At 40.4% G+C, this 15,895-nt stretch overlaps 1 protein-coding gene across 5 annotated transcripts in view; it reads left to right on the forward strand.

Annotated features, from left to right (window-relative positions):
• The window catches only part of AGBL1 (AGBL carboxypeptidase 1), an 866,292-nt gene that overhangs the window by 114,285 nt on the left and 736,112 nt on the right, over positions 1-15,895 (forward strand). For all 5 annotated transcript variants that reach the window (XM_063089333.1, XM_063089334.1, XM_063089330.1 and 2 more), the window contains one exon: positions 13,547-13,584. In XM_063089333.1, the coding sequence (XP_062945403.1) occupies positions 13,547-13,584 (38 nt within the window). The remainder of the gene's footprint in view (positions 1-13,546; positions 13,585-15,895) is intronic.

Here is a 15,895-nt window from a genome sequence, read left to right on the forward strand (position 1 = left end):
CTTAAGACCCCACCTTTCTAATACCATAGTTGGATTTCCCACCCTCTTAGCACTGTTACAGTGGGGGTTAAGCTCCAACATGAGCTTGGGTGGACATTCAAACCACAACATGACATGTATCCAGCATCATAGTATCATACAGAGTAGTTTCAAAGCCCTAAAATTCCTCTGTGTTCTACCTGTTCAACCCTCCCTTCCTCCAATCCCTGGCAAGCACTGGCCTTTTTACTGTCTCCATAGATCTGCCTTTCCCAGAATGTTATATAGTTGGAATCAATACAGTATGTAGTCTTTTCAGATTGGCTTCTTTCATTCAGTAATACATGCATGTAAGTTTCAGTTATGTCTTTTCATAGCTTGATAGCTCATTTCTTTTTAGTGTTGAATAATATTCCATTGTCTGGTTGTACCACCTTTTATTTATCCATTCATCTACTTAAGGATGTCTTGGTTGCTTCCAAGTTTTGGCAATTATGAATAAAGTTGCTAGAAACATCCATGGACAAGTTTTTGTGTGGACATACATTTTCATCTCATTTGGGTAAATACCAAGGAGCATGATTGCAGGATGATATGGTAAGAGTTTGTTTAGTTTTGTAATAAACTGTCAGACTGTCTTCCAAAGTGGCTGTTACAAGTTTGCATTTCCACCATGAGAAGCCAAGGTCCTGTTGCTCCACGTTGTCATCATTGTCTGGTATTGTTAGTGTTCTGGATTTTGTTCACGCTAATAGGTATGTGCTAGTATCTCCTTATGTTTTCAGTTGCATTTCCCTGACGACCATGGTATGAAGGATCTTTCCACATGCTTATTTGCCATTGGTGTAGTTTCTTGATGAGGTGTCTGCTAGGGTCTATGGCCCATTTTTAAAATCAGGTTGTTTGTTTTCTTATTGTTGAGTTTTAAAAAAATTCCTTTCTTTTTTTTTAATATAAAAAGGCTTTTCTTTGCAACACTTACTTTTTCTACATTGTTTCTAGAGGTAGCATGGGGTTAATATTGAGATATATTTAAGTTTAACAGAAGAATGTTGCAACCTATCCAATTATTTACTTATTTACTCACCAAATATTTACTGAAAAATTACTATGTAACAGATACTATAAGTGCTCAGATTTTAAAGATTATAATATAGTTGCTGTCCTCAAGAGCTTGTAGCCTAACATGGAGTCAGATATATAAATAAATGATTTCTATGTTACTGTGAAAATGCTGTAATAAGGGAAATCAGAAAGTGTGAGGAGAACTCAGAGGAAGAGCCTGGAACTCAGGTAATAGGGGAGCTGGAATTTGAGCTGCATATTTTAAGGTGGGTAGGTGGGTGAGGAAGAATTTGCTAGATGGGAAAGGACAGAGGGATGGAGGGCTTTCTAGAGAATGAGAGAGCTTCCTGTTTAAATCTGTGGAGAAATGCAAGACCACGGTGTGTTGATGAGAATTTCTGGTAGTGTAGTGTGTCTGCAGTTCTCTGAGATATCATGGCCAGTGTTGGACTTTATTGGTAATAAATCCCATCCTTTAATGGAGGGGGATTGACATTTTTTCCTCAAGTCTCCCTTATCATCTAAGTTTTAATGACGATTCTGATTTCTGAAAGAGATAAATACTCTAAGGATGCTGGGAATCATGGACATAAATCCTGTCGATAAAGGAGTGAGCACAAAATCATTGTGAGGCTTTGTGATGGACACAAAGGAATATCTGCTCTGCTGTCTGGAACCTCAGACTCCATCGTGGAAAGAGTACCCCAACACTCAAGGGTCTTTTTAAAATTTTAGTTAAGAAAGAGATATCTCTATAAAATCTTTGCTTAGAGTTCCAGCAACTGGGAACCACTGGGAGGCATCACTGAGGATCTTGACCATTTAGCCTGGAAGAAAAATGGCTTAGCAGTACTCTCCTCACTGCTTACTGAGAAAGTAAGCTTACTGAGCACCCATGCCTGGGTCAGTGATTCCTATACCAGCAGCATCAGCACTGCCCAGGAAGTTATTAGAAGCACAATTTCTCAGGCCTTACCCTAGACCTCCTGAGTCAGAAACTCTGGGGCTGGGGCCCAGAACTCTGTGTTTTAGCAAGCCCTGTGGGGATTCTGACGCACAATGCATGCTCAGGTGTGAGAATCACTGGTCTCCGTGATTGGTGGTGAATTTTTCTGGTGCTGTTTTCTATGTCCTGACAAGTGAGGGAGCACTTTGTAGGTCTTTGCCACCCCTCTTCCCTAAAAGGCCTACGCATTTTTCTGAAGGGGGATGACTAATCATTAGATCCGAGGACAACTTTTTTGGGGGTATTTTTAAAAATTGTGGTAAAACATGGACAAAATATAATTAGCCATTTTAACCCTTTTAAGCACGCAAGTCAGTGGCATTAATTAGATCCACAACATTGTTGAACCATCAACACGATTTCCATAACTTTCTCATTACCCCAAACAAAACTCTGTAACCATTAAGCAATAGCTCCCCACTCCTCTTCCCCTTAGTCCCTGGTAACTGCTAATCTCTTTTCTGTTTCTATGCATTTGCCTATTGCCGGTAGCACATATGAGTGGAATGAATCACATAGTTTTTGTTTTTGTGTGAATGGCAACCTTTGGAAGTGCTGGCTGCACTGGTGCTGGGGGTGCTAAGTTGGTACCGTGTGGGGGGCCCTGCTCCTCCTCTACCACACAGGCCGAATCACCATCAGCCGTGTCTTTTCTCTGACCTTTAACTAGTGCAAAATCAGGTACATTTTTATCCATTCAATGAGTTGGAAAGTGTCTGTTGGGTGCATTAAATGTCATGCTGTGCATTAGGATAGAATATCACATCTTTCCTTTCGTGCTTCTAGATATTTCTAGAATAGATGGTATCGTACGTACATTCAACAAGAATTCAATGAAATGTGTGGGATAGCAACTATTCTACTACAGTCATCTAGCAAACACTCTGTAAAATTGTATTTTGTATTTTTGTGCTTAATTATATACTTTACTCATTATACATTTATGTATATGTATTGCAGCACAGGATTACAGTCACCCATCCGTGTATATTGCACTTTATGAATAATTGAAGGAAGTTCAAGGGTAATGCTCGCTTTAAGTGCTAACTGGAGAGTCACACGCCTGTGTAGAAAGAGACTCTCCTGTTTGTGAGAGCGTACTGCAACTCCAGTCTTCTTCTTCCTCCCCCACCCCTTCCAGGCATTAGCTTTTTCCTTGCTGGTGCTGGGGGTTCTCCAATGCTTTTGCCTGAGTCCTTGTCTTGATGCTATTATTCATGGATTTGGAAGTACTTCGGAACCATTTTCCCCTTGCAGAGTCACTGCTATGACAAGCCAGCTGGTGTGGGGTCCTCCCAGCCTTGATTGTCACGTTAGGCTCCTGGTCCCCACAGCAGGTGGTGGCTACCCTCTGTCGCACTCTCTGCTGACTCTTACTAACCAAACCAGCCCGAGGTCTGCATTTCAATTTCTCTGATAAAAAGTCCCCGTGATTGATGATCAAGCTGTCTTTGACAGCATCTGGATAGAGTTGGGGTGTGTGTGTGTGTTTCTTTTTCTTTTTTCCCGGAGAAAAATGGACAGGTTCCATGCTGGGAGCAAGATCTGGTTCAGCCTTTGCACCATATGTTCAGGGTTTTTCTTTCCTTTCACCATGCAGAAGCCATCCCAGCTTTCATTTCTGTTTTCTCCTCTTTCCCTTGAAAATGGTGATTAGCATGATCTATGTGTTACCTATTTTCCTTGGTCACCTGGCCCTGTGTGTGTGTGTGCTCATGTATATAATTTTATCTATCTTGTTATTCCCCTTCAAGCCAGGCAGGAGGCCAGCGCTGCAGCAGATGGTATTCAGGGCGTCTGGGCTCTGTAGGCAACAATCCCTTGTAAAGGTCCTCCTGCTTGATCCACCTGTTATTTGGCTAACTCCTTTTTTGTTTTTTCAACTTTCTTTTCTGCTGTAACATCCCTGCCTCCCACTGCAATTCTAGCATGGCTCTAGAGCTAGATTCTAGGGTCACCTTCTTCTTTCTTTCTTTCTGAAAACTCCCTGAAGAAGCTTGCTTGTCCCAGTGTTCAATGTGGCACTGGACCGTGGGGGTTAAGTGCCCAGTGTTGGGGTCAGACAGACACGAGACCGAATTCCAGCTCTGCTGCTTTCTAATATGGCTCCTTCAGGCAGGTCAATTTATCTTTCTTAGTCTCTTCCTTTGTAAAATGGGGATTCTTATGAGAAATAATTTAGCTCATAATGTTACTTTTCAGAGCAATCTGTCAGGAGATTCTGTTAGCTCTATATTCAAAACATAGCTACGTTCTTCTTGAGAAGATTACTCTAGTTGTAACCTGAAGAACAGGAGGGGGCCCACAGTGGGTCTGAATGCATCGGTTCTGGGGCTATTGCAGTAGTTAGAAGAGACATGACATTTGGGTGATTTCTACATTTTACATATTATTTATTTTTTTCCAATAATATTCTCTAGTTTTCAGTGTAAAAGTTTTGGATTTCTTTTGTTAAATTTATTTATTTTTTTGTTTATTTATTTATTTGGTTTTATTTTATCTTTAACTGACATGAGAAAATGTACATATTTATGGAGTACAGTGTGATATTTTGATACATGTACACATTGCGTAATGATCAAATCAAAGTAATTAGCATATTCATCATCTCAAATATTTATAATTTCTTTGTGGTGAAAACATTCAAAATCCTTTCTTGTAGCTATTTTGAAATATTCAGTACATTATTGTTAACTACATCACCCTACTGTGCAATAGCACGTCAAAACTTATTCCTCCTATTTAAATGTAACACAGAACCCATTGACCAAATCGCCCATTTCCCCCACCCTTCCTACGTTCCCCATCCCCTGGTAACCGTTATTCTAATCTATTTCTATGAGATCAACTTTTTAAAACTTCTGTTAAATTTATTACAAGGAATTGTATTATTTTTGCTACTGCAATAAATGGGATTTTTTAAAAAAATTCATTTTTGAGTCATTCATTGCTAATGTATAGAAATACAATTGATTTTTGTATATTGATATTTTATCATTGCCACATTGCAAAACTTGTTTATTAGTTTTAATAGTTTTTAGTGAATTTTTAAAGATTTTCTGTATCTGAGATCATGTAATCTGCAAAAAGAAATAGGCTTACTATCTCTAATTTCTCCAATTGGCGTGTCATTTATTTATTTATTCATGCCTAAGTGCCCTGGTCAGAACCTTCAGTACAATGTTGAGCAGAAAGAGTGGTGAAATGTTTATCTTTATCTCATTCTTGATCTTAGGGAAAAGACATCCATTTTTTTTCTTTATTAAGTATCATGTTAGCTGTGGGTTTTTTGTAGATCATTTTATCAGGTTGAGGAAGTTCTGTTCTATTCCAGCTTGTTGAATGATTTTATAATAAAAGTGTGATTAATTTTATCAAATGCTTTTTCTGTGTCTATTGAGATTATCATGTGGCTTTTTAATCCTTTATGGTGAATTATTACACTGATTGATTTTCAGATGTCAAACCAACCCTGCATTCCTGGGCTAAATCCCACTTGGTCACTGTATATAATCCATTTTACTTGTTGCTGTGCTTAGTTTACTCCACATAGTTTTCTACTGATGTCTGGCTTTTATTCTTGTTTTCCTCGAGTCTTTCCTTTTTTTTTTTTTTTTTTTTTTTTAAGTAGAATAGCCAGAGAAATCTTCTTAAAGCATGTTAGATCATTGCTCAAAATCTTGTAGTAAATCCTTTGCTGAGAGTGAAGCCAAAGCCCTTGCAGTGCTTACCAAGCCCTTCATAAGCTGTGCCCTATTACTTCTCACCCCAGGTCCTGCTCCTCTCTTCCCATCCTCTTGGCTCCAGCAGCCCCGTCCAACTCACTCTTCCTTGAACAGATCAGACCTGTTGTACTTTAGAGTGTCTGTACCTGCTGCCCTTCAGCTTGGCATACACTTCCTCCTAATATTTAAGTGGCTTCTTCCTCCCCTCCTTCACATTTTGTTCAGATGTTGCCTTCTCAGTGAAGCCTACTCCAGACAAACATTTAAAATTTGTAACCAGTCCTTGCACAGCAAATTTCTTTATCCTGTTCCTATATTTTTTTCATTGCACTGATCACATTTTAGAATATTAATTTAGTGTACATCTCAAAAATACTGTTGTCAATTAACATTTTTCTTCACCCTGATCCCCAAGAATATAAGGTCTTTGAGTGCAAGAATCTTTGGTCTATCAGTTTATTCTGATGTGTAGTAGGTGCTCAATAAATATTTGTTGAATAAATGAATGACATATATAAAGCTCTTAGATCAGTGCCTAGCTTTTGGAAGAGGCTCAGCAAATATTTGATGGTGTTCTGTGTTCAAATACTACTAAGTAGTGGGGGAAGGATGATGCAAAAACAAAACACCTTTTCCATTTTCTGGAGCTTGCAGACTGGGAGAAGTGACAGACATTAAACAAATAATCACACAACCGAGTGAATAATTACAAACTGAATTGTGCAATGAGAAAAGGGGGAAAAAGAAGCATGAATGTACCTAACAAAGGACTAGGAGTAGAGGAAGTCTTTCTGAGGAGATGACACCTGAGTCAGGATGTAAAGGATGAGGTCTGAGATACAGGTAAAGGATGAGGGGAGGGCCCAGAGCATCTAAGGCTGCAGCATTAGCAAGGACAAAGGACAAGTGATGGGAACATGTTCCAGGGCTTGGCAAAAAGCCAGAGGAGCAGAAGTACAGAAAGTAAGAAAGAGTAGTATGTGACGATGCTGGAGAGAATGGTGCTGCCAGCCTGGTTAGGGCCTCCTGGTTCATGTTTCAGTTTTGTATTTTTATCCAAGAGCAAGAGGGGGTGTGGGGGTAGCAATGTGAGGATGTCACAATCATGAGATGTTCTTCTTGAGAAGATCGCTCTATTTGAAGCCTGAAGAATGGTCTGAAGAGGACCTAGAGTGCATATGGATGGATTAGTTCTGAGGCTTATATAGCAGTAGTTAGGTGAGAGATATTTGGGAGATTTTAATTTATTCCCTTTTTTTTTGTTTTTGCTTAACTGTATTTTAATATACCTAAATTGATTACATAGTTTATATGCATTTATTACATAGGGAATTAAAACATAAATTTCAACCAAGGACCAATAACTCTAGAAATTACATTTCTCTGTGAAGTACCAGACCCTGATGTGCTTGGCCTAGAGTGATGACAGCAGAGAGCAAGAGAAATGGAAGAGTTAAGAGCATTCTAGAAGTTAAAATGGGGCTGTTTTAGGTGGGATCTAGGTGGCAAGGGCAAGCAGAATGACAGATGCATGCTCAGCCTCTGGGAAAGTAGTCGTTCCATTCTCTGGGAGGCATAAGACTGCAGAGGGTTATGTTACGTCTTGGTGAGGAAAATGTTAGGATCTTGGTATCTGGATGCTAAAGACTGCAAGAGGATTTGGGTGGTGAATGGACTTTAAGGTTCCCTCCCTGCCCTGTGATCCCCACCTCCTGGTATTTATGCTTTTGTATAATTCCCTTACTTTGAGTGTGGGCAAGAGCTGGGGCTTGCTTCTAACCAAAAGAATACAGCGAAGGTGAAGATATGTCATCCCTGTGATTATGTTATGTCGTATAAGACTTTGTCTTGTATATATACTCACCCTAGAAACTCTCTTTATTGATGAAGTAGGGATTCATATTAGGAAGTCCATATTGCAAGAAACAGTGGGTGGCTTCTAGCACCTGCAGGTAGCCTCTAGAAGCTGAGAGTGGTCTTTGGATGACAGACAGCAAGAAGGTAATGTCCTTAGCCCTACTGTTGTGAGGAAATGAATTCTGTCAAGAACCTATTTGAGCTGGGAAGCAGATCCTTCCCCAGTCAAACCAGATGGAAACTCAGTCCTGGCTGACACATTGATTACAGCCTTGTGAGATCCTGAGCAGAGGATCTGCTGAAGCTGTGGGATTCCTGCCTCACAGAAACTGCTGTATAATAAGTGAATATTGTCTTAAGCTGCTAAGTTTGTGGTAATTTATTACGTAGCAGTAGTTAACTAATATTGGTGGCAATCACTATTTCTAGGCTATCTGGGCTATAGAATATTTGACTTCCAAAACAGAGTTTGATTATTTTGTTTCTCCATGTACTCAGGGATAGGAGCTCATTTTTCTCCAGGGACTTCTGACTGGCAACTGATGACCCTTCAGGCTCACTGCCCACTTCCTCACTCGGTACTTATTTTACCTTCCATGATTCAATACTGCCATTCAAGTTAATGCTATGTTTCAGGGACTGTGGTAGACTTTTAATTTAATTTAATTTTTGCTTCATCTCACTCTTTATACCATCCCATTGGTTAGATCTGATCATGTTCACTTTGCAGATGAGGGACCTATGAGATTCAGAAAGATCAACTAAACTTGGAATCTGAGAGGACAAAAGGGTCTGCTCCAAGCTTCAAACCTAAGCCCTCTACTTCCTAATTCAGGAACTCAACTCTGACATCCAAAGACTTCTGTGACTTGCCTCCAACTGAGTTCTCTATCCTTGTCTCTATGACCACCATTGAACAATTACATCCACTCAAACTGTAGCCAAATTGTACCATATAGAACTCTGAGTCAAACAGCGGACTTGAGCTGGAGAAGTTGTTTGCTTCATTGACTCTGTGATATATTAATCCTATTACTTGTACCAGGTGAATTACCTCTTGAACTGTAGAGTCCTTAATTAAAAGACAGAGAAATTGCACTGGAAGATAATTTAGATTCCTTCTAGAATTATGTTGAAAGTAGGGAGAAGAGTTTAGTAGCACTAGATGTAGAATCAGACAGAGGTAGGCTTGTATCTCAATGTTGCCTCTTGGTAGCTGCTGGAACTTGGGCAGGTTATTTATCTTTTGTGAACTTCATTGTTGCCTTTTGTAAAACAGAACTAATAATTTCACCCTCTGGTATTTCTTCAAAGAGCAAATGTGATGTATAATGATACATGTAGGATGCTTAGCGCATGCTTAGCATTTATAGGGGTTCCCCGAAATACTGGTGATAATTATTAAAGACTCTCTTATAGTGGCTCTCAAAATTTACTTCAGATTGAAGAAGTAAATTAAATTGTTGCAAAATTCCTGACAAGAAGTTTTGCTTTTTGCTAAATTCCTGACAAAAGAATATTTACAAATTTGCCAATATACTTTAAGTTTAGCTTTTCCTGAGGAGAGTGAAAGTGACTGGTGACCTCTAGAACCTTGAATGAGTTATCCTACACTGTGAAATGGATTAGCTAGGACAACTCCATGTTGCTTTTGGCTGTTGTTGTAGTTCTCTCAGAGCAGGATGTTCTGCAAAAGCTTCTGAAAAGGCCCAATCACTGATGTAAACACACTGAAAGTCAGATGCAGAGGGACATTTTGGCACTTTTGGTTTCCATACCACATGGACACCCAACTGGGAAGTTCAAACAATGTGGATGGTGATATGGATTTAAACTTTAAGAAAACAGAGCCTTCATGAGAAATGATTACATTGTATAATGCTGAATATACTACTTATCCTAATCGAGCATCACATATTGCACACAGGTATTGATATTCAACTCTGTACACCACAGATACATACAATCAACTATGTTACAAAAAAAAGTGACTTCTCCAAAAGTCCTCTACTATAAAATCAGTAGAGCTACCCAAACCATGGATACCAGATGCCCACATTCAGCAAGAGTCAGTCTAGCACCCCAAAGGCACTAACTTTGGGACCCCAGTTCACTCATTCAATACAGTGGGTTTGATTTCTTGGAGTGGAAGTAACTGAATATTTTCTTATTTGCTTAAACTTTAGCAGCTTAGACTTTTTATCTTTGTGGGCTTAGCCTTTGGTTGACAAAGTAGTTGTCTTGGTTCTGATGGGTTTTACTTCTTTCTTGGTGCTACACTGGAGGTCAGGAGAGCAGCAGAGAGCAATGCTTAGACAGTAGACCAGCACTAGACATTTATCGTTTGTCCACCGAATAGACTAAAAACAAAGAGCCTCTTGGAAACATTCACATGAGTGACCTGGTGCCTGGTTCCCAGGCACCATATCGAGATCAAATACTTTTAGATTTTTTTTTTTTTTTTTGTGTGTGTGTGTGTGAATTTATATATTAATTTTTAGCTCCCACCAATAAGTGAGAACATGTGGTATTTCTCTTTCTGTGCCTGACTTGTTTCACTTAAAGGACATTGTTGGGGGGGAGGGGGGAGGGAGGAGGGAGGGAGGTTTTGGTGATGGGGAGCAATAATTAGCCACAATGTATATCGACAAAATAAAATTAAAAAAAAAAAAAGTCCTAGAATAAAATAAGAAAAAAAAAAAACAAAAAACCTTTTAGATTGCTCTTTAGTTGATTCTAGATCTTTGTTCTTGTTCAGATTTTATATGGACACTACATCCTAAACAACATCTTTATAAGCTTTTTTTTTTCTTGTTTTACATCACATTCCCAGTAGGCATGCATATGTATGTATTTGCATTGAAATACAAGTCCCTCAGATCATTGCTAACCTTTGCTAAATGAGATGACTGATATGTTCAATTCCTTTTTAATTTTATTTAAAAATATGGTCAATACCCACTCTTGGGTCACAATTTGCAGTTTGAAAAACACTGTGTCTGGACAATTTTGTGACTTTCAGTTTCAAAACTGAACACCCCCAGGTTTCCTCCTGCTTCCTTGACTGCACATCCTCTGACTCCTGAAGGGGTTTTCTTCTGTCCGGTGGAGATGCTTTCCTGGGCCAGCCCTCCATTCTTCTCTTGATTGCATTTCTTCACAGATCTCACCTGCCCACATGACTACTACTATCATTACTACTGTAGTAACTTATAACTACATATCCCAAAGTCTGGATGCTCTCTAGAATTCTACACGTATGCTTCCAGTAGCATTCTGAGCAGTTTCATATAGCTTTATCTCCATCATCTTGAACTCAGCATGTCTCAAATCAAAATCATTATTTTGTCTAAATGCTGCAGCTTCCCTCCATAGTCTATTAATGGCTTTCTTATTCTCCCATCTACCCAGCTTAAATATTTCAGGCCATCACCAACTCTTCCCTTCTGTCTGCCCTCCAGAACTAACCTTTTATCAAGTCTTGTTAATTCATTGCTCACAACCTTCCTCTCACTTTTCCATTGAGACTATACCACCTTGATTATTTTTTTAAAAAACGAATGGCTTCTTATTATCTATAGAATTGAATCTGAACTCTTTAGAATACCTGACTTTAGTCTCAAATCATATCCACATTGTTGCCCTAAATGTGCTTTCTGCTACACTACACATCGATCTCCCAATTATGACCTGTACAGAAAGAAATCTTTTCTGGTCTCAGGAATCAGCCTCAGTTCTTTGACTAATGTGACATTTACCATGTGTTTCCTGCCATATAATATCACTATTTGGATTCATAGTTATTTGTTACATTATCATGTTATTAGGTACTTTCTAGAGAGTTGAGATCTGGGAGTCACCTTGAATCCCACTCTCAACATCTAAAGAGTAACCAAACCATATCGATGCTGTCCTCTAAATCAATTATTCCCAAACTTTAATGTTCATATGAATTACCTGTTAAGGATTCTGATACAGCAGGTCTGGGATGGGATGAGATTCTGTACTCTTATTTAGCTCTCAGGAAATGTGAGGCTGCTGGTCAGAGACCCATGCCTTGAGCAGCAGGGCTCTAGCTTCCTGCTCACCCATCCCTCCTCCCTGTGTTGCTCTTTTGGTTGAAGCCCTTATCACCTCTGCTTCCCCTAACTGGTCTGCCTGCTGCCTGTCCCTCCCCACCACCAGTCTTTCTCTCATAGAACTATCATCTAATGAATGATTACCTTATCTGTGAACTGCCAGAAACAAAAGTGCCATGCAAATCAGAAATGCAAGGTTGTTGCTCTCACAGACCTGGCCTGTGAGCTAGGACGGGGTAGGAGCTTTGCTTGGAACACTGTCATTTTCTTTCTGTTTCCATGGTTTCCTTGTTCTCTGCTAATCCCTTTTGATGAAATTAATTTGGCCGTTCTGCTTTTCTCCAAAATATTGATTTTCCTTTTTTCCCCAGCCCAAGCGAGGCCCTATGTGGCTCCTCGATTTTCCACACTGCCTTGAATTCTCAGCAACTCCTTCAGTGTGTTCTTTCCTAAATCCACTGTTGTCAAAACTGTGGGATTTCAAAAGAGTGGGGATGAAGAGGCCAGAAGTTGAGTTGAGGAAAACATAGTTATGAAGAATAAAGGAAGGAGACCTTCAATGAAAGCCAGCATTGCCTTCATTATGACTGCCCTCTGGTACTTTTGGTCTCTCTGAGCTGGGGTGTCACCCTAGCTGTGGGTTTGCACTGGGGCCTGTGAGTTTCAGACCTTTGCTGTTGCAGGACTCCCTTGTAGGTGATGGGAAGGAATGGTGTCTCAAATGCACATTTCTATTTTATTTTAGTTTATTTTTATTCATCCATTTATTTTCTTTTTACTGCTGGCTGTTGCTCAGTATTAGCTAATATATTTCAAATAGAACCATCTTTCATTGACCAGGCAGAGGTCAGTGAGATTCCAGAAAATAACAGATGGGGAGGAAGCAGAGGTGGGCAGTAAGATTCTTGGATTTGGGGTTCCAGCTCTGCTGACAAGTCTATGTAATCTCTGAAGGGCGATTCAGCCTCTTTGACCTGATCCCGTAATTCTCAGGAGGGCAGTAGGAACAGATCACGGTTTAACAGGACTTAAGGATAAGTTACCAGGGCCATACAGAATACTTCTATTCTTAAAAAAAGCAAGCAAAATTCTCCCTTCCAGAATCACACCATATTGCCCTAAATGCCAGTGACGTTTTCCTCTACCCTGCGGGTGGGTCTTTATGTGACCTTCCCAGGATCAGGGAACAGACTCAAGGATCGCTAAGACATGGGCAAAAAGGTATTTTCATTTTCACATGCCTACTTTCACCACAAAGATTGGTACTTTCATCCATGGAAGAAAGCAATGAATTTGGAGGAAAAATTTCGACAGAACCACTTTCCTCCCTAAGGAAACAGCCTTTCTTTCCAGTGTGTGAATGTTTTCCAGTGTGTTCCCAGGGGTGCGAGGGTTTCAAGCAGTCTGCACTACACCTCCACGGTCAATAAGCCTCCAAGTCCCACTGCTCCCCAACCCATTCTCCAGAGTCCCCGCACGTTTCCAGGCACAAATCAAGAGGCTGACAAGAGTGGTGGCTGGTATGAGCAACAGAAAAAATGAAGCACGCTGTGCAATGAAGTTGGTGGAGGAGGGAGGCAGAAGGGAAAGGAGCAGAGATTTTCACCAGCAGAGGGGACCTCTGAGACCCGTTTGCAAGACAGATACTTCACTCTGTGTGATTTCTGCATTTATGCCTTTTTAATGGTCAGCAAGGAGATCAATAGAATGCCCGCTACCTGTCTAATAATGGGCCTGTTAGGTGGCAGCAATGAGCATGCGGGCTATGTGGGATCCACGGGCTGACAAATAGACCATTGAACATTGACTTTCCACTTTTCTTTCTCTTTCCCCAGGGCTGCCACTGAAGTTCTGGCAGCACTGCTGAAATCCAGTAAGTACCCCTTTGAAGAATGGTTATTTCTTTTCCCTCTGATTGTAATGAAAGATACTCTTCTGCCCCCATGGCTTATTTTTGACCTGTAAGGAAATAGAGCCATGTCCTGGATCTTTGGGGTGACATGGAGAATATTATAGCTGTTTCAAGTAAGGACTGCAAAGAGAGAGTGAAAATCTCTGTGTGGACCTGTCTGCACATAATGCTGCCAAGACAACTGACCCTAAAGGGGGTATGTGGCCAGCTGTGGCCCTGGAGTATGCTCCCGCTCCTTCTAAAAAGTCCAGAAGCCCCTAAGGATTATTGGAATAAACTCCAGATTCCACTGGGCAATGGAAGAAAATGTTGTGTCTGGGTGAGAATCAGGATTCTTGTACTTAGTTCCCAAGTTAGCTCATGACTCTATATTCTCGGGCAGGTGCAGTGTTGGGAATTGCTTGGATAAAATAGATGCCGATCACAAATTTGTATTAAAAAGTTGGCTCTTTTCTCAGTTACTTGATTGATTGCAAAAGAATAGCTCTGGGGGTCTGAATAATTTGAGGATTTATTTTGCCTTGTAGCTCTGGCCTAATTACATTGGGAGTCAATTTCACATGTGCAATATAACAGAAGGCATCATGCACTTGGGAGTGAAGAAGTTTTATCTTAATGTTTTTATTTGTTTTTTTCCTTCTTATCTCTTCATCTGTTTTAATCGGGCACCTTGGAAACCAGCTGCTTCAATTGTGATATTTGTTTCTCTATAGGGAGCCTGAGGCCTGTGGGTAACAGGTGAACTTTAATAAAACTTATAAATAAATAAAAAAAAAGAAAAGCACCCTCTCCCCCCAATCACATCTCTGTCAACTGTATGCACAGAGGAACAACCAGATCACATAGTGCTTCACTTTATAGACGGAAGAAAAAATTGAAGCTCTAATTCACTTGGTTCATTGGAACTGGATACAACACACGTCTATCCACAGGTTTACAACCTGCAGGGAGAGTGAAAGTGGGAAGAGTGGGCTGGGGGAGTGAAGAGTGAGAAGGTATGAAGCCCTCGAGAGAGGGGGAGGATGGAAAAGTGTTACCTGTGGCTTTTGGAGAGACTGAACTTGCTTCAGGTTTGGCATCTCGGTTCTCGTTATTTACCTGCACACTCTGTTGCTCCCAACTTTAATGCCCGGTGTTTGATGCAGCAAGGTGAGGGAAGGCTGAATTGCAGGAAGTAAGGGTGATGAGAATGGCTGGGGAAGCAGGCCTGTGATGCCCTGCCTTGTGAAAGTAGCTTTCTCCCGAATTCCTCCCGCCCAGCCTTGGCAGTGGAGGACTTGATGTTTCATGGGAAGGGAGCCCTGAGAGCTGAGTAAGGCCGATTTCCCTTCTACACACACACCTTTCTCAGCCCTTAAGCTTAGAGTTGAATGTCCTGATATAAAATGTATCTGTCATGTGTAAAAATCTGAAAATAGTCACATGCCAGTTATGAACTCTATCCATAAGAAATGTGATACCTTGGCACAGGAGAAACCAGTAGCTGATGTAAATGTGGATTGATTCAGGCTTAGGCCATGTAGCCAGGTTTTCAACACTCTGGCCAAGTTAGCAAGATGTGCTTGGGGACTCAACTTTTAGAGCTTCTGGACTGGGTCGGACGCTCCTCCTCTATGCTCTCATTGGCACCCGCCTCAGCCTTTACAACACATTATATTGTGTTGAAATTGCTGTTGTCCATCTCTCCCAGCAGACTGCAAGCTTTTGAAGGAAAGGGTCATCTTTATGGATTATTGTATTACTTGCATCAGCACATTAAAGAGCCTGAAATAAATATTTTTTGACTACAAACGTAAATGAATAAATGATTTGTGATATTTACGTGTATAAAAATGGCAATACTGCTCCACACTACTTGAATCCAATAATCAATGCATAGGACCAATGATGTTAACATCCATAGTTCTAATCTCTACTTACCTATACAAATAGACTGTTAGGAAACTGACAGTCTGCTGTCCTACACATATAAACAGGTTTTAGTGTCCCATTAGAAGGATGTATAGGGCTATTTGCTAATTCTGCTGCTGTCTGTAGAGACCTTTGTCTGGGTCTTAGGTTATTTGTTTATAATACAAAAATGTTGGATGAGAGGTTCTCTAACGTTCTTTCTGCCACTATATATTCAGCCTTAATGTATATCAGAGTTTCTCAAACTTAGCACCACTGGCATTTTGAACTGGATAATTCCTCATTGTTAGGGTCTGTTCTTATGCATTGCAGGATATTGAACAACATCCCTGGCCTCTACCCACCAAATGCCAGTACCACT

This window comes from Cynocephalus volans, chromosome 3, assembly GCF_027409185.1.
Source record: "Cynocephalus volans isolate mCynVol1 chromosome 3, mCynVol1.pri, whole genome shotgun sequence".
Classification (NCBI taxonomy): Eukaryota; Metazoa; Chordata; class Mammalia; order Dermoptera; family Cynocephalidae; genus Cynocephalus; species Cynocephalus volans.